We start from the raw sequence: 18,643 nt of genomic DNA on the forward strand, positions 1-18,643 counted from the left end.
CAAGGTTTTATTTTATTTTATTTTACTTTTATTTTTGTATTGATTTCGGAGAGGAAGGTAGAGGGAGAGAGAGATAGAAACATCAAACGCAAGGTTTTATTTTATTTTATTTTTTTATTGATTTTGGAGAGGAAGGTAGAGGGGGAGAGAGATAGAAACATCAACAATGAGAATCATTGATTAGCTGCCTCCTGCATGCCCCCTACTGGTGATCGAGCCCACAACCCAGGCATGTGCCCTGATGGGGAATCGAACCCAGACCTCCTGGTTCATAGGTTGACTTAACCACTGAGCCACTCTGGTCAGGCAACCATACAAGGTTTTAAAGCTTAGAGTGCATGTAGATTGTTAGGTTGTGTTCTCATCGATGTTATGAAGTCCAAGGTAAATAAGAAGGAAGTTTCCATTTGTGTACATGCCTCTTACTCCTTTTCATTCCTGCCCCCAAATTTCTCACTTATACATTTTAGCAAGGTAAAGGTCATTCTTTCATGTAGAATGCACATGAACTTTTGATCCTTATCTACAAAGTAAGCTGCCAGCGGTCAAGTGGATAGACAAGAGGATAGTGCAGAGCCCTGCCAGGACTGAAGGGGGCAGCCTCTCCCCAGCTCCAGCTGATTTCTGTCACCAAGCAAAATGGAGAACTATTGTCTGATCTTCTATTGTTGGGGGGAGAAGGGGGGAGGTCTCCCAATAGAAACTAAGACTGGGACACTTAGGTGACATTTCCAGATTTTAAAAAGACTGTAAATCCAACAGAACACATCTATGGGCTGGATCTAGCCCTGTAGTAATTTTCTATTGCTGCTGGAATAAATTGCCTTGAACGTAGTGGCTTCAAACAGTACAGATTTATGATCTTACAGTTGTAGAGGTCAGGCTAAATTGGATCACAATGGGTTAAAATCAAGGTGTCAGCAGAACTAAGGAGGAATCTGTTTCCTTGCCTTATACAGCTTCTGGAGGCTGCCTGCTTTTTTGGCCCCTGGTCCCTTCTTCCAACCTCTAATCCAGCAGCACAACATCTTCTCATCTCTCTCTGATTCTGACTCTCATGCCTCCTTCTTTTACTTATGAAGACACCCATGATTACACTGGGTCCACCAGATCATCCAGGATAATCCCCCACCTCAAAGCCTTTAACATAATTGCATCAGCAAAATCCCCTTTGTCACGTAAGGTAACATTCACAGGTTCCAGGGATTGAGACTTGGGCATTTGGGGAGAGTTGGAGCATTCTGCTTACCTCAGGCTTAGTTGCCAGACATCTAAGATAAGTTCTCTCACATGTATTCACCTCAGTTCAACAGAAAGTTTGCTTTTTGCAATGGGCATACCAGAAGTCCTATGCCAGGCCAAGTACCTCTCTGCAGCCTCTTATGGGGAGGGTTTACACTTTGTGGAAAGGCACATAAGGGTTGGGAAGGTAGACTCAATCCCCAAGAGGCCAGGTACTGGGGAAAGATGACAGGATCTACCCTCTGTCTAAGGATTGAAGTCAGGGACTGAGGCCAAGTGTCTGGAGATGGCTATCACGGTGACCAGGCCAGGGCTGGCGGCAATTATCATAGCTGCCAGAGGTTGTAAGCAGTGTTATAAACTAACCTGGTAGAGCCTCAACTCTTCACATGTCCCTGCTCACATCCTCTGCAGGAATACCTCTTCCCAGTGGATGGATAACCCATGGGTACAGGACAAAACCTTCCCCATCCCTTCCTTCCCCCTCTTTGTATATATCCTGCAGTTATTGCCTGTCCTAGGAACCCACTGGTGGAAGGCATATGGTGACACACCCATATTTAAGTCCCCATCAGAATTTGAAGTTTAAGAAGTCATGAATTTTGGCTGCATGGCTAATAGCACTGGCAACTGAGTGACTAAGGTTAAGGCCCAAGAATCACGTTAGGAAATTTGAAGGCTATCTACAGGATCTCCTGGATCAGGCTGCTCCTCCTCTCTGCCTATGCACAGACGCAGACACAGTATTTCTAGGTGACAAACTATTGTCAGCTGAATAGTCTGAACTTGCTCATTGATCTCATTGTACAGAATTCTCTATCAGTTAGGGAAGCCTTTGGCCATAAGAGAACACCCTGCCGATGGTAGCTTAAACAGAGATTTAATTGTGTCATGTAACCAGAAATCTAGAGTCCTGGGACTAGATGATAGTGGGACTAAATGATAGGGCTCCTCCACAACATTCTCATTTAAATATGAAGGAGGGAGGAAGGAAAGACTCAATTCCAGCAGACTTCTACTTATATCTAATTGGCCAGAACTGTGTCGCACAGCTAGTCTAAGCTTCTAGGGGGACTGGGAATTGGAGTAGTTTCTTTTCAGCCTTTGTACAAGAAGAAGGAAAAGAGAAAAGAATTGGGATTGGGTGTTGGATCAGTCAACCAATGGTACTTTCCAGAGATGTTAAACTGAAATATCCATTAAGGGGACAGGGTTTTTGTGGCTCGCCTACCCTCTTGTTGGAGGTCCTTCATATATAGTGTATGTGGAAATGGAATCTGTCATTGATGGTCCTTTGCATGATCCACAGGTACTTTCTGCTTCCCATGGTCAGTCTGGGATTATTTTTATACTGACCACCAGATTTCAAGAGCAGCATCACAACACAGCTGTGAGGTGCTGCATAAGTAATTCATGATCAACGTTAATTAAAGCACCAAAATTTGCCAGCTTGGTTTCCTTGTCCTATTCCTATGATCATGTCCTCACACATTTGAATTCTAGTGCACTTTCTTGAGTGAAAGAAAAAGGAATTGCAACTAGAAGACAGGCAGAGTCCCCTGGTGGGTTGGGTAAGTTGGTTGGAGTGTCGTCCCATACACCAGAGGTGGTGTGTTTGATTCCTGGTCAGAGCACATACCCAGGTTAGGGGTTCAATCCCCAGTTGGGGTAGGTACAGGAGGCAACCGATCGATATTTCTCTTTCTCTCTAATCAATAAAGATTAAATTAAAATCTTTAAAAAGGCTTCATATATTATTAAAAAATGGAGAAGAAGCCAGGGAGTTAGTTATACCCAGTCTTTAGTCATCAGGCGTTATCTCTACCTGCTTCAAGGTTCCTCCCTAGAAGTGGACTCTAAATGAATGCGACTCACCACGATGGTAGAAACCGTGTATTAATGGTTCAGAACCTTCTATGAAGGTGCGTCAAATGCTGCTATGGAGACTCTAAAATCAATGCTATGATGTGCATCTCTAGGCCAGCAGCCTAAAGAGGACTTTGCTTCTTTTTGTTTGTTTCTTCTCCTCCCACTGAACCCATGCACTAAGGAACGCTGAACACATCACTGGCTAACCACATTGTGTCTAAGTCATTGACTTTCCTGGCCAAGAAGCCAACCCTGCAGTGAGATGCAAGCCCAGCCTTTATGCATTGTAGTTCAGAAGTGACTGGCAATATGAGCGACTCAATAACATTAAAATCTTGCTAGAAGTTTCAGGTGGGCTAGAAATTACTTAGCTGGATTTGCTACAAGGTAAATTACTGTTCACATCACCTTTTAAAAATGGGTTTGGAAATGAATGTGTTTTTCATTTTGCAAAGCAGTTTCTACTGGCATCAAAAATTCTGGTACAATTTAGTAGCAATCACACATTTCCATTAAGGAGAAGAATGTATAATCAAAGACATTGAACAGATATTTTCACCATGTCACTTAGCAGCATGAATTTCTTGGTCTAATTCATTTATAATATTGCTGGGCATTCAGTTCTTCTCCTTTAAAGATGTAATAATAATAGATACTTTTCTAAATTTTTCCAGTGTAAAATGTAGCAAAACTCGGCCGACAGATTTGACTGACCAAGAAGCTACACATATTTCCTCCAATTACTTGAAATATAACACCTAATAACAATTTGCAATGTTTTCCACCAAAAGCTGGGAAAACATTTAATAAGTAAGAAAAACAGCTGTCATTCATCATTTGACAGACTCAAATGAAAAGGAAATGTAATTTTATAGGGAACCAGATTTTACTTTGAAGCTGTTGATTTGAATTGATGGTTGGATCCAGAGTTGCCAAGCATCCCAGGCTGCAAACCAAGGAACCAGGATTAGACCTGTAGGTAGAGATGGTTAAGGATAGCTTGTCTGAAACCTCTGGTTTCTGAAGAGTTTTGTTCACATGTGCTGCGTCAAAACAAGTGGTCAAGTACAGCATCTCGTGACTTGCTTTACATCTGACTCAGAACTGAGTTGAGTGCAAACTAGAGGTGCCAAAGAAAGATAAAAGGATCCAGAGTCATTTAAAAAGAAATCTTAAAGGTAGATTGGAGAAACCTATGGGATTAATCAAACATAAAATTGTGGACTATTCCTCCAATTTGTATTGTTGTTTGGTGAAGTTGGGTGTACTTTTTAAAAAAGTAACTTTTAAATACTGGGATCCCGGATTGCAAGAGGGCACAGGCCAGGCCAAGGGACCCCAGCGGTGCACAATCGGGGCTGGGGAGGGACGCAGGAAGTTGGTCAGCCAGAGAGGGATCAGGGGAGGGCTCCAGGGCATGGCTGGCCCATCTCACTCAGTCCCAATTGGGCCAGACCCCAGCAGCAAGCTAACCTACCAGTTGGAACGTCTGCCCCCTGGTGGTCAGTGCATATCATAGTGAGCGGTTGAGTGGCCTTAGTATATATCATTAGCATATTACGCTTTGATTGGTTGAATGGCTGACCGGTCGACCAGACACTTAGCATATTAGGCTTTTATTATATAGGATACTTAGCAGACGTTTTCTGTAGTCTGCAGAGACAAGAGGAAGCCTGGTGTGGTGGGAAGGAGGTGTGAGGATGTTCCAAGGGTGATAGTGTTTATTATTATACCCTCCAGAAGGGGGAATAAATAGTACATGTACAGAGGAGGAGCCAAGATAAATGTGTTTGAAACTTCAAAATATTTAGTATGGCTTGTGCTCGTGGTCAGCTCAGGGCAGTAAGGGAGAGCGGTGGGAAGAACACATCAAAAAGCCTTGGAACTTAGATTAACCACTCACCCAAAAAGTAAATCATCTGAACTAAAAACAAATTAATTTTCCAGCCAGTTAGGATTTTGTCCTGTTTTGAAGTCTGTGCTAAGCAGCAATGGTATTTCAGCAACTCCTTGCAGCTATGAGTGTTTGTTGTTTAGAGCCATCATTTTCTACTCTGTCAGTTGATCATATGAAAAGTGAAGATTTAACTATTAAAATTACAAGGTCATCTTTCCTCTGGGAAGAGTGGAGTATGAGAACCTCATTTACAGTTATTGATGTTTTTAAATGGTCGCTTATGGATAGTCCCGTTGTGTGTATACTCCATATACATGTACAGACTTCTCTGCGTTATCTGCAAAGGACTCATTCATTGGTCATGATTCACAGTGGTCCACGGTGGCCAAGTGGTGACACTGAGCAGAAGTTTTTGTTTGTTTGTTTGTTTTGTTTTGTTTTGTTCATATGTCAGTGCGCCTTTCTGATTTAGTTCTGAGGCAGAGTCATTATTTTCAGATTATATGTCTAATCTTTTCTGTTCCTCTTGCCTCAAATTGGAGATTAAGACGATAGAGCATTTTACAAAGCCACATGGAAAGAGTCTGATATTTTCTTTTTTTTAATCAAATGACAAACTCAAAACTTGGTTAACTTTTAAAGTGTATCCAGAATTCATAGCTTTGGGGTGGTTAAAAATTATAATTTTTAATGCTGTTAGTGTTTGTTTTTCTTTATGACTATCATGACTGATCCAGGCACATCCACTGTGCACTAGATACAGTAAACAACATGATATGGAGAACTACCAGGAAGTCAGAGGTGCTGGCTCCTCCTTTAACAGTTACTTTCGTGGAGTTATTTGTTGGTGGGAGAAGGTTAAGTTGCATATATGCATTCATTTGACAGTAATATATTTTTTAAAAACATATTTTGAAATGTGGCCATGAAATGCTGTGTTTGGTCATTAAATCACTTATATTTTTCTGATGCCTTTGCTAATGAATGCACTTGAAATGGAAAAGGCAAATGCTTATGCTTACATTTTTACCATAAATAAAATTTTTGTGTGTGGCTTAATCCTCTGTTTGCATTGTTGGCTATGTGGGGACCATGGCATGTGACTGACTCTTAGAATTAATCACTGAAGGGAAAGAAACATATTATAGTTTCTGAGACTTTTTTTCATGTTTAACATCTCTAAAATCAGAATGCATTTTACAAAGTCCTACAAAACATTGAGTCATATTTTAATTGACAAGGATATGTCTTTCTTATTGATACATAAGGTAGGAATAAATAATGTAATTCATGGTATCTTAGAATCAATGAAATACTGTAGTATTTTATAGAGTGACCAGTAAAATTATTAACCGAAAGTATTAGATTACAATATTAGAGTATTATTTGAAAGGAACTGATAATTTAATTGGCATTTAAGGCTATCTATTTGGCAACCTTAATTTTCGTAAGTATAAAGTTTTATAGCTGTAAATATGAATTTTGTAGAACCTGGGAAATGTAATTCTTTCTGAAATGGATGTTTACCCTCATACACTTCAGAATGACAGAAAGCCCAACTGACTTCTTGTAAGCCTCTTGATATACACTAGAAATGTCTTCAAAACTGTTTTTGAAGATTTTGGAAAAGATTTGTATTTATATTTGTAAAAAACCAAAATCATTAGATTCATTTTTCCATTGCTGGCTTTGTGCCTGCCTGAGAATTACCCCGAGGGCTATGAGCAGAAGAATTCTCCAGCATGGGTTCCGCAGGCTACTGTTACAGTGCCTTAAAAAGTGTCCCCAGGGCTTAGAAGATAAATGCACTCATCCCCAGGTACTGAGGACTTTGGTTCATACAGCCCAGACTTAAAAAGGGCTAGAGGAAAAGTTTTAGGCATTAAATGACATACACATATATTATAGACATATTTATAGTCACAATAAGTGCTTGCTTTGTGTTGTTGACTTTAATTTAGCAACTATATTACACTGAATATATTCTTTTTTGTTTTGTAGGGTGGATCTACGACATCACACAAAAATATGATTTTTCCTTCTATATATGTGGTTTACTTTACCTGGTAGGAATCCTCTTTTTACTCATTCAACCATGTATTCAGATTATAGAACAATCCAGAAAGAAATGCATGGGTGGCACACAGGTGTAGTGTCACGTGATGTTTCATGTGAGATTTCCTTGTGGTTCTCACGCCTACCTCGCCTGGTCGCTGTGAGGAGCCAATGACATATCGTGGGAAAACGCTTTTGTACGGTCACTGGCACTGTCATTTGTAAATGCCATCGTCATTGCTTCATGTAAGAGCTGCACTGCCTTCTTCCACTTGGGGAGAAGTGATGAATGGTATTAAGGACTTCACGCGTTGTAGGGGTGACAATGTCCTTCAAAGACAGCCTATTAGTAATTGGTAGAAATGCCCTCATAAAAACCGTTTTCTCTCGCCATCCACTGGGACTAGGGTTTTAGATACAGCTTTTTAAAACAGAGACAAGGAATAAAAGCTTTTCAGCCCAACTACTGGCAGACCTCATTATATTGCGCTTCACTTTATTGCTTTTCACAGATATTGTGTTTTTTACAAATCGAAGGCAAGACCCTCCACCAGCAAAAGGGTTGCAACTTGCTTTATTGTGACTCTCACTTTGCTGCAGTGGTCTGGAACCAAATGCGCAATATCTCTCAGGTCTGCCTGCACTGTGTAAAGTGACAATAAAATATCTAAACGCTTCTGGGAAGCTCACAGATAAATGGGTTTTAAGCACAAGAATATGACTAGGTTTCAGAAATTCATTGTTACAGGAAGCCATTGATCTCTCACTGTAAAATAAATACAGGCTGTAATTTCAAAGGTAATACATATAGTACAATTAAAGAAAAAATGTCTATTTTTATGAAAGAATTCTGCAGCTCGGGAGTACAATTTCTCAATCTTCCTCCAAGAAAAGCATTTGCCATCAATCCTAATCCAATAAGATCCAGTTATACACGGAATCTTAAGACAAAACCTAAATAACAATTTCCTTAGTGAAAGTTGTATTTGTACTCACAACTTCTGAATCAAGGGCTATGATTCAAGCACTTTAGTTCATATCATCCTCCTCTTTGTTTATGAGCACTATCTGGGGCCTATAAAAATTTTTTTTTGCCCTAACCGGTTTGGCTCAGTGGATAGAGCGTCAGCCTGCGGACTGAAAGGTCCCAGGTTCAATTCCGGTCAAGGGCATGTACCTTGGTTGCGGGCACATCCCCAGTAGGAGGTGTGCAGGAGGCAGCTGATTGATGTTTCTAACTCTCTATCCCTCTCCCTTCCTCTCTGTAAAAAATCAATAAAATACATTAAAAAAATTTTTTTTTCTGAGTTCTCGTGCTCGGTAAATAAAATAGAGAACTAATTGCGGGTTGATATGAAGTTGGTGGTTAAATCATTTGTAAAATGTGTTACAAATCCAGAATATAAGACTCTGAGGTTGTGAGGGTAATAAACAGAACCGCCTTGGTGTGGGTGTCTGTGCACCTGACCTTGGAGTAGTGGTAGCAAACAGCCCCTCTCCAGTGGCTGAGCTATACACAGTTAAAAACAGTTTCCTGAACTATTTCCTACAGAAGATAACTGTGATCCATGACATCAAATTCTCTTCTTTTATCTGAGAGCTCTATTTTTCTAAGCCAAAGATTTTTCAGATTGCAGAATGTTCTTCCCAGAATCATTTTGAAATTTCTGGCTGCCTTACTTGTTTACACATATTTTAGAACTGTTTAAATTTCTACTCACAATTTGCTCATCACACACAAAAATCCTCTAATATCATTGCCCAGTGTCTTGGGTCAAATTTATCTAGAGTAAGTACAGACCATTCTCAGTTATCCTTGGTAATTAGAGGCAGGAATGATACTAGTAATTAGAAACACAGAATGCTACCCCCTGCCTAATTTGGCTAATGGTTTCAGTGTCTTACTCTATGAAACACTTCAGAGCTGTTGACATGTAATTGCATAGAGATAAGTTTCCTCTTTGTTTCATCTTCAGTATTTTCTGCCCTGATGCCTAGTGGGAGGGGTTGCGCAGTGAGAGGGGCCCCGAAAATAACAATAATAATAAAAGGCAGCTAATGAAAAGGAGAAACAAGAGCATGGCTAGTATACACACTCAATGTTACCTCCAATGATTCAAGAATTGCCTGTAAATTAGTTTAGTTAATAAATGGCATGACACACTCCATTTTGTTCAACACAATGACCTATTTAGTACCATTACAGCTTTGGCTGCTATTAACGAACTCAGCTCTCTATTTTGATAAATGTAATATGAAATGCTGAGGCAATGCGCTCTCTCTCTCTCTCTCTCTCTCTCTCTCTCTCTTTCTCTCTCTCTAAATCTACATATGACAAAATTAGGATGGTTAGATGGAAAAACATGTGTTTTAAAACTGACCACAGAACTTCATTACTTTCATGTTCTGACAACACCAAATTAACAAGAGGCAGTGTTCAAGATTTTGAATGGTGCTCTAGCCAATGCATTTTGATGCTCACACTGCTGGTTATGCAATCATAAATATCAACTTTTATCCAATGACCCGGCTTCAGTATCATGTCTAAGTTAAACCTGCTCACCTTCAGTTTGTACCGTTGTTTGTTGACTGACTGTTTTTACAGAAGTGGTGGTTTCTACCACACAGAAGTTCTCATTTTACAAAAATAGGGTAAAATCTGCCTGCAATATTCACGTTGACAACAGAATAATAGAGAATGCTATAAAGAATTATAGCACATGTATTATTTCCTGTTTAAAATGTTATTATTTACAGTTCTTTGAAGATATTATAAAAGGTTAATTGTGTATTTGTGCTTCGTAGTTTTCCCCTCATGTATCCAAGTAATTTTAATTTATGTACAACTAAATAAATGTTGTCCTGTTTAAAGATGGTCAGTGAGTTTTTGTATAAAATCTCTAATTTTTTTACCTTAAAAGGAAAACTCCTAAAGTGTAACTGATGACTATCTGTTTGGTTTTTCCCCCTTGGAAGTTTTTATTAGGTGTGGTCATAAAACCACCTGGAGAGAATCACCCAGGGTGTCCAAAGTGCCAAGTCCAGCTATTAAATTTAAAATGCACACACCTCTTAATCTAAAGAATGCATTTCTAAAATATTTTCCTACACATGGACAAAGATGAACAGAATTTTTTATTATTTATTGTTTGTTATATGAAAGACTGTAAACATTTTTATTGTCCATCATTAGGGAACTGTTAAATAAAATATGGTACTTATGCAAATATTGTTTTAAAGATATATCCATATATAAAATAGAAAAATAATATCTAAGATAGACTGCCAAAAGAAAAAAGCAAGATAATGTACTCACAATTGTACTTTGTTAACAACAAAAGAAAGTTACTCACAGGGCCTCTATATGTATGGAACATTTCTGGAAGGAGACACAAGAAAACATGAATAGTGGTTGGCTCTGGTGAGCAAAGTTTAGGGATTTGGGCAGGTCTGACTTTTTTCCTTATGCACATAATGCTCTTTCGATTTAAAACTTATAGCCAATATTATTTTAAATGCAGATTCTTGAGGCTACTTAAAACCTAGTAAATTGGAATCTTGGGGGATGGGGCCAAAAAACCTGCCTTTTAAATAAGCTTATCAGTCAATTCTTATGTGCACTAAGATTGGAGATACATCATCAACATATTTACAAGTAAAACATTCCAATCAATTTCAAATACTTGTCCTGACTCTCTCTCATCGATTATTTGCTTTTATACAACATCCTGGCCAATTACTATATTCAGAGCACTCATAGTGTATATTTTTATTCTACTACATCATTCTGCTTCCATGGTAGTTTTTCAATCAGCAAATGTAAATCGGGCTTCCATAAGAACAAGGCAGGCTGATGCCTGTGCCTGTGTCTAGCGAGCATGCAGAAGTAAGCTGCTGTTGCACAGAACTACAAGTGACAAAGTGATCATTAAGCTAAGGGAAAGTTGACTGGTAACCTGTTCAGATGAAACTGTAATTAATAATATAACAGAATACATAGGGGTTCAGTAAGATGACTGAAGAACTATCATCAGTTTGTCTACTTGTCAACTGAAAAATAGACTACCAAGGCTAGACTAGGGGTCTCAAACTCTTGAGTCGCAGATCCCTTTTGTATTCCTAAAACACAATGAAGACCCAAAGATATGTTGTTTTTGTAGGCTGTATTTTATTGATATTTACCATATTAGAAAGCAGAACAGAAAATGTTTCAATATTTATGTATTAACTTTAAAATAATAATAATGAGCCTACTGTGTTAATATAAACCCATGTTTATGAAAAGTAACCATGTTTTCCCCAAAGATATTTAGTAAGAATAGTGGTATTGTTTTACATTTTTGCAAATTTCTTTAATCTCTGGCATAATAAAAGACAACTAGATTCTTATTTCTTCTGCATTCATTCTGTTGTAATGTGTAGTTTTGATTGACATATATGAAGAAAATTCAGCCTCATACTTGTATGTAGTTGGAAAGCGGTGGGATATTTTTAAGTCCTTCCAAATAATTGTGTGTGTGTTTTCAACAAGTATTTCTTAAAGGTTACTTGCAGTGTGGAATCCAATATAATATCAGTGAACTTTTGGTAAAATGTTACATTAATATCTATTGATCTGTCTCACATTTTGAATAGATCTTTTACCTATTTGTGATTTTGTAACATAATGCTTAAGTCATTTGGAAAATATTGGTTCACTGAGTTCTTAGATCTTCCAAATGTTTTCGTATTTCATACAATATTTTAAAACATCACTTGATTTTTGTGTGATTCCATTTATATGAAACTAGAGGCTTGGTGCACAAAATTCATGCACAGGGGTGGGGGGTCCCTCAGCCCAGCCTGCACCCTCTCACAATCCAGGACCTTTTGGGGGATGTCTGACTGCCAATTTAGGCCCGATCCTGGGAGAGATCAGGCCTAAACTGGCAGTCAGACATCCCTCTTTCAATCCGAGACCGCTGGCTCCTAACTGCTTGTCTGCCTGCCTGCCTGATCATCCCTAATCACTCGCCTGCTTGCTTGATTACCCCTATCCACTCTGCCTGCCTGCTTGATCACCCCTAACTGCTCACCTGCCTGCCTGATCATCCCTAATCACTTGCTTGCTTGCTTGATTACCCCTATCCACTCTGCCTGCTTGCCTGATCACCCCTAACTGCTCACCTGCCTGCCTGATCACCCCTAACCACCTCTGCCTCATAGGAAGGGTAGCAGATGTACAGCTAATTACCATGTTTCTCTTTTATTAGATAGGATGTTCAGAATAGACAAATTCATAGAGAAAGTATATTAGTGGTTGTCAGAGGCCAAGAGGAGACAGGAATGTGGAGTGATTGCTAATGGGCATGGGGTATCTTTTGGGGGTGATGAAAATGTTCTGGAACTAGATAATGGTGATGATTGCACCAATTTGTGAATATATCTAAACCACTTTAAAGAGGTAAATTGTATGGTATGTGAATTATTTCTCAATTATTTCTCATGGAGGGTGATATACATTTTTCAAAATTCTAATTTCCTTTTGAAAGCTTAAATATTACCATTGGCAACAACTACTGCAGTTATTTTCCTTGAAGTGACAGTCTCCTTTTCAGTAACGTGTCTGCCAAACAAACAAACATGGCATTTCATGAAAAAAGCAGTTCAGGCTGCACCTCAGGTACACGAGTGCTTATCATCAAGACCATTGGGCTTGGATTAGAAGCAGATGAGCTATGTGCATATGTACTCCCCGTTTGCCATAAGGAATATGAAAAAGAAGATGTGGATTCAGGTAAAGACTGAATAGAATGCAGTGATTTTTACTGTTTCACCAGGACATCCTTAAGTAAATCTTGCCATTATTTGACTGCAAGCACATGGCAGTGAAAAACATGACCTCCAGAACATGTTGTCACTGCTTTGGCTCACACTAATGCACCAGGGTTTGACCCACGGTTGCTTTTGCAACCATGAGAATGAATAATGGTATTCAGTATGTTGACTGTTCCAAGCATTCACGTGAGAGGAGTTTTGATTAGTTGGTGTGATAATGAATACAAGAAAACGATGAATCCAAACAGATCTACTGATTTGTCTGTTTGGAAGACAAAAGTAAAGATCTGCAGATATTAACTCAGCCTCATGTCTTCAGCTAAATCTTTACTTTGATAAGACACTGAGTCATAAGAAAGTGATACCTCTGTGATGTCTTCTGCTGACACTCCACCCAGCACACACGCATTCAGCAGTGTCAGCTGTGGGCCTGTCTGCCTTTCTGCAGGCAATCCAGTGCAGTCTCTTACCCTACTGAGTACTGCAGTGCTTTTGCATTGCTGGTCTGAAAAGCTTTAATGATCAATTTTTGGCATTTAATGAGCTCATCACATCCACATTTAAAATATTCAATTCCTTTTTTCTGTAAACTCTGAATGATTGCTCTCAAAATGCCACACTTTAAGAGGTACCGAAAAGGTACAATTTTGACTTCAGAAAGTCAAGGAAAAGATACCTTTTGAGTCATGTTTTAAGATTTCAATGCCAACTTTTTCAGCATCTTAGGCTCAGATGGTGCAGTTATGGCTAAGAAAGCTAAGTTTTAAGATTTCAATGCCAACTTTTTCAGCATCTTTAGGCTCAGATGGTGCAGTTATGGCTAAGAAAGCTAAACTCCCTTTTAAAAGCTCATGATCCACCCTTAAATATAATAATGGTGTGGCTTATGTGACCTGGAGGTCTCCAACATCAAAATGTTCAGAGAGCAGCGAGGTGGGAGAAGAATGCTGATGCTGAACTGCAAAGACTGAGAAGCAGCAGCATTTGTCGCCAAGGAGGGGGGAGCTGAGCCATGGTGGGGGAGCAGAGACCACTGGCAGTGCACTAAGGGTATTACAAATGAACTGTGCGGACCAACAATCAGAAGCAGAGAGGGTCTGAGTGGCACTGAGAGCCTCTTCCATTGTCAGACAAGGTAGTGGAGGACAGTGGCAGGAAGAAGCGAGGACTGAGTCTGGGCAAGAACCAGCGAACCATATTCAATTCCTTTACTCAATCCTTTACTTAGATTTTTCTAAGAGCATATGAGCATCTTGAAGATGCTCCTTATTATTTAAATGAATTTAAGATACTTTATAGAAAAATGGGCACTAATTTAGTTCATCGAAGCTTGGAATATTCTGCCCAGCCAGTGTGGCTGAGGTTGAGCGTCGACTTATGAACCAGGAGGTGGCAGTTGGATTCCTGGTCAGGGCACATGATTCTCTCTCATCATTGATGTTTTATGGATTTCATACAGGAAGGGAGAGATAGAAACATCAATGATCCCCCTACTGGGGATCGAGCCGAAACCTGGGCATGTGCCCTGATTGGGAATCCATACCTCCTGGTCCATAGGGTGATGCTCAATCACTGAGCCAAACCGATTGGGCTCTATCTCTCCCTCTCCTTTTCTCTCTGAAATAAAAATAAATTTTAAAAAAAGAAAAGAAAAATGCTTAGAATATTCTCTGGTCGACTAGATTAGAATGGTCTTTTATATTATGTCCTAGGCCCTCTACCGTGTTATTTCAAATGTGACCTTGGACAAATCCCATCACCTTTTCAAGTCCCACTGGTCAAAAGTGGTGTTGGCTGTGAAAGGAGACGTGGTGCTTTTGTGGTTAAGAACATAGAGATGGTAGCTATTGATCTGAATCTCAACTTTACCACTTGTTGGTTATGAGACCTTGGGAAAGTTAACTTGTCCTCTCAGAATAATTTCAGCTTTGCAGGCCATACAGTCTATATTGTGACTCCCTCTGTCATTGTGTGAACATGATCTGTGAACATAAACATGAACTGTGGCCCAATAAAACTTTATATACAGAAATAGGCAGCTGATCAAATTTGACCTATGCCATAGTTTATTTACCCCTCATCTATAAGAGAGAAATAATATCACTTACCTTCAAGGCTTTCTGTAAGAATTAAATTGATGACTACCTGTTTATTTCTTGGTACTCAGTATACACTCAAATGGAAACTGCTATTATTTCTAAGGGTGTTCCAACTTGTCTTGACCATGGATCTATGATCCTAACAGTTTCTGGATGGACAGAACAGATTTCCCAGCTGAAAACAACTTTTCTGAATGGAGATCTGCGCTTGAGGGAACGTGATAAGCAGGAAACTGGGAGTCCTGCTCTGTAGCTCCCAGCCCTAGAGGTCCCATGTCTCAAGGGCAAACTCATGATATCCCATTGTGTAAATGATCTCACTTGAAAACAATAACAGGAACGCTAAGACAATAATTGTACTTTGTAAAATGACAATATAGACATTTGTTTTTAACTGCGGATGCACATTTTTCTTTGGTATGGTGGTACCTTGTCTATATAACGTTTTGCATCCAGTTCAAGATACACATTTCAAGTCGAAACCAACTGTTCAAAGTTGAAAAACCTGGACCCTCTCTCATAATATTTCCTTAACACGAACTGGAGATAAAGGTCATTACTGTAAAACTCAGATCAAAAAACTATGCTGCACAAGTGTTTTATGTTTACATTATTCTTCAGCATCTTGTAAGTTTATTTGGGGGAAAAAATGAGGGCTGATGACCACCATGTAAAAGGAGCTTGGAAAACAATGACAAATGGTGACTCATGATTTGTCCCTACCCCTGCCCCAAATCATCATCTCACCCAAATTCATGGGCCTACTCGGTAAAATAAAATATTTTGCATCCCATATAACCAAGGTTTAATGCACATAATATGCCAAAAAAGCAGTAATAGAAATTGATATTAGGTAAAATATATTTATTTTTTTAGTTTATAAATTAAATATTCACATTTGTCGTTAATAAATTGTTCTAACTTTAAAGCATATAAAACATAAAAAAATCAATATTTTACTTTGGTAGTTACAATGGTAAATGATAACAGTAGAAACACTTTTCACTGGAAAGATGAGAAAGAGCAAGATTATAAAATGCTGTGGCATTTCACTCTGAAGTGGTGTGTCATAAACAAAGCAGATTTATCCATCCCCATGAAAGCTGTCAATAGAGACAGAGAGGCAAAGCATCGACATATTTTCACTTGATGGCTTGTCATGAGGCTCTAACAAGGAAAGGAGGAGGGGGGAGGGCAAATGTTTCCACGCCAGAGGATCCAGGATTTTAGGTCAATGATATTGTTCATGTTTTGGCAAAAATAATGATTGCCAGGTAATAAGGCACCCAAATTATTAAGGCAAATAATTATACCTTAATAATCTAGTAATCTATGTTTTAAACCTATTCTTTAACAATGATCAACACATTAATAACATTTTAATTATTTACCTTTAGCATCTATTTTTATATTACAGTATTATATACAGATACTAAAAGTTTTCCAGTGGCCAAATGTGTGTTCTCACTGATTCCTGTTGAATCTACATTATGCACACCCATAAGCTTTTAGAATCTGTTAGTTGATAAAACACAATCCATGACATTTTTGAGCTGTCGACATTTTGCATCAATGCAACAAATGAGTTGTGATTTTATATTCATACAGTTATGTTGACATACCAAATTGTACATCCACATAAATGCTGCACACACATGGTACTGACCTGTGTTCTGTCACTGAAAACCTGGCCAAAAGTGAAGGAACTTCAGGGAGAAATACCAGTAGGCAGCAGGAGCCGTGCAGAAGTAGGTGTCCTCTGCCCGCCTGCCAGTCACCCTACACCTGGCAGGACCACTCCTGAGCAGAGAACAAGGCCTGGGTCTCTCGCCAATTAGATCTTTGCTCTGTGCTTGGACTAAATCCAGACATGACTTTGACAGGCTCCTCACCTGCAAGGCAGCAGCTGACATTTGATTTCACAGATGTCCCCGCAAATCTATGACCAAGTGTTAAGGGTATATGTGAATGGGGGTTAAAATCTGATTTGCTATTAACACAGGTTTAGTTAAAAAGAAAAAAAAAGCCCTAGCTAGTTTGCTCAGTGGATAGAGCATCGGCCTTCGGACCAGAGTCCTGAGTTCGATTCCAGTCAACTTGGTTGCAGGCTCCTCCCTGGCCAGGCCCTGATCAGGGTGCATGCAGGAGGCAAACAACCGAAGTGTTTCTTTCACATCAATGTTTCTTTCTGTCTTTCCCTCTCTCTTCCACTCTCCCTAAAAATCAGTGGAAAAATATCCTTGAGTGAAGATTAAGAAAAAAGAAAAAATATCTGTCACTAAGCCATAGCTATGAAACCATTCTAGAAGAATCTAGGCGGAGGACAGCCAGCAGTTCACCTCTTCTGCACGATTGGGGAGGTCCCACTGCATCAGGGGAGTCCCTCTGACATGGAGGACGTGGGGTGGAGGGCTATATATGTCATTGTTTTCTAGGTAGCAAAGTGGAGGCTGCAGGAATGAAGAAATGAGGTTAGAAAGGTGATGGGAGGTTGAAAGCTATTTTGTTCTGTAACCTGAAAGGAGTCATGAGATTATCCACTGCTATGAGTTCACTGGGGGACTTAAACCTCACGAGAGCACAGGAAGAAAGCTATTTTTTAAATAACCCATCTCAGCAAGGTGGCATTCCCTCCCCTAAAACTGTAGTGTTTTTACTCCTCTGCCAAGTTAAAAGAATACAAACCACAGGTTTTTACACAGTTACCCACAGCTTGTGTTCTTAAAAATCACAGTTATAAGAGTAGTAACTGTCCACATCCTTTGGGAAACACATCCCTCTAGGAAATATTTATAGGTTTATTTGGCAATGTGAAGTCCTGGGAGGCTGAGCTCTAGACAAGATCTGCAAGGAGCATGCCTGGCCTGGTCGTGGGTTGTCTGCATGGCCATACCCCAGGGCCAGGGCAGGGGTTGTCTGCATGGCGAGATGATGCCCAGCATCCCGGGCCCACAGGGCCAGGTCCTGAATGCAAACTACAAGGAGCAGAGTTGGGAAGACAGTGGCACTCACGGGAGTGCCACCCAGGCCATTGCCCCTCTGGCGACACATGGCCCCTGCTCCATGAATGGATTCAGATGACATACCATCAGCAAAGAATTCAAAAGCTTGGTTCCCTTTTCCAATGCCTAGATGAAACAGATATGTAATAAAAAATCCACTGGTAGCCATTTATTGCAGAAGCAGCCTTTTTTACTTTGGGTGTTGGAGGCTGGGGAAGACATCGCTGGTGGGCTTCCTGTCTTTCAGCCCTTGTGCAGGCCATGATTTCACCTTCACCTTCACCTTCACCTTCACCGGAAGGACTGTGGTTCAGGCAAGGCCCTGCAGAGTGGGGTTTGCTGCATCTGTGAGTAAGTACTTTGTGCTTTTCAGATGACTCCTTGAACCAGCAATGCCTCCTAGTTTTCAATGAAAGGAGAGAGAAGAGATATGGACACAGCAGAAAAACGCAGCCATGCCTCAACATCCCTATCATTGACTGCCTGCCTGGCTTTTTTGATTTTGCTTCTTGCGGAGATGCAACTTTCGAATGAAGAACTTTTGTCTCCAACCCTGGTCCTGGGCCAGAGCCTTCATGGCAGGGGTGATTTCACTAGAGGCCTCAATTATTGGCTCCCACAGTTCGTCAGACGTGCACAGCTGTGGGAGGAAAAAGTCAGAA

At 39.9% G+C, this 18,643-nt stretch overlaps 2 protein-coding genes across 3 annotated transcripts in view; one reads left to right on the top strand and one right to left on the bottom strand.

Moving 5' to 3' along the window:
- SLC16A14 (solute carrier family 16, member 14) overlaps window positions 1–8,147 on the top strand; it is a 32,748-nt gene extending 24,601 nt beyond the window's left edge. The window contains exon 8 of the mRNA XM_014530196.1: window positions 7,010–8,147. Within this exon, the coding sequence (XP_014385682.1) occupies window positions 7,010–7,161 (152 nt within the window). The 3' untranslated portion in view covers window positions 7,162–8,147. The remainder of the gene's footprint in view (window positions 1–7,009) is intronic.
- A 9,054-nt stretch (window positions 8,148–17,201) lies between these two features.
- The window catches only part of FBXO36 (F-box protein 36), a 55,785-nt gene continuing 54,343 nt past the window's right edge, over window positions 17,202–18,643 (bottom strand). For both annotated transcript variants that reach the window (XM_005882541.2, XM_014530174.1), the window contains one exon: window positions 17,202–18,621. In XM_005882541.2, the coding sequence (XP_005882603.1) occupies window positions 18,454–18,621 (168 nt within the window). In that variant the 3' untranslated portion in view covers window positions 17,202–18,453. The remainder of the gene's footprint in view (window positions 18,622–18,643) is intronic.

The sequence above is a fragment of the Myotis brandtii genome, unplaced genomic scaffold (genome assembly GCF_000412655.1).
Source record: "Myotis brandtii unplaced genomic scaffold, ASM41265v1 scaffold727, whole genome shotgun sequence".
Lineage (NCBI taxonomy): Eukaryota > Metazoa > Chordata > Mammalia > Chiroptera > Vespertilionidae > Myotis > Myotis brandtii.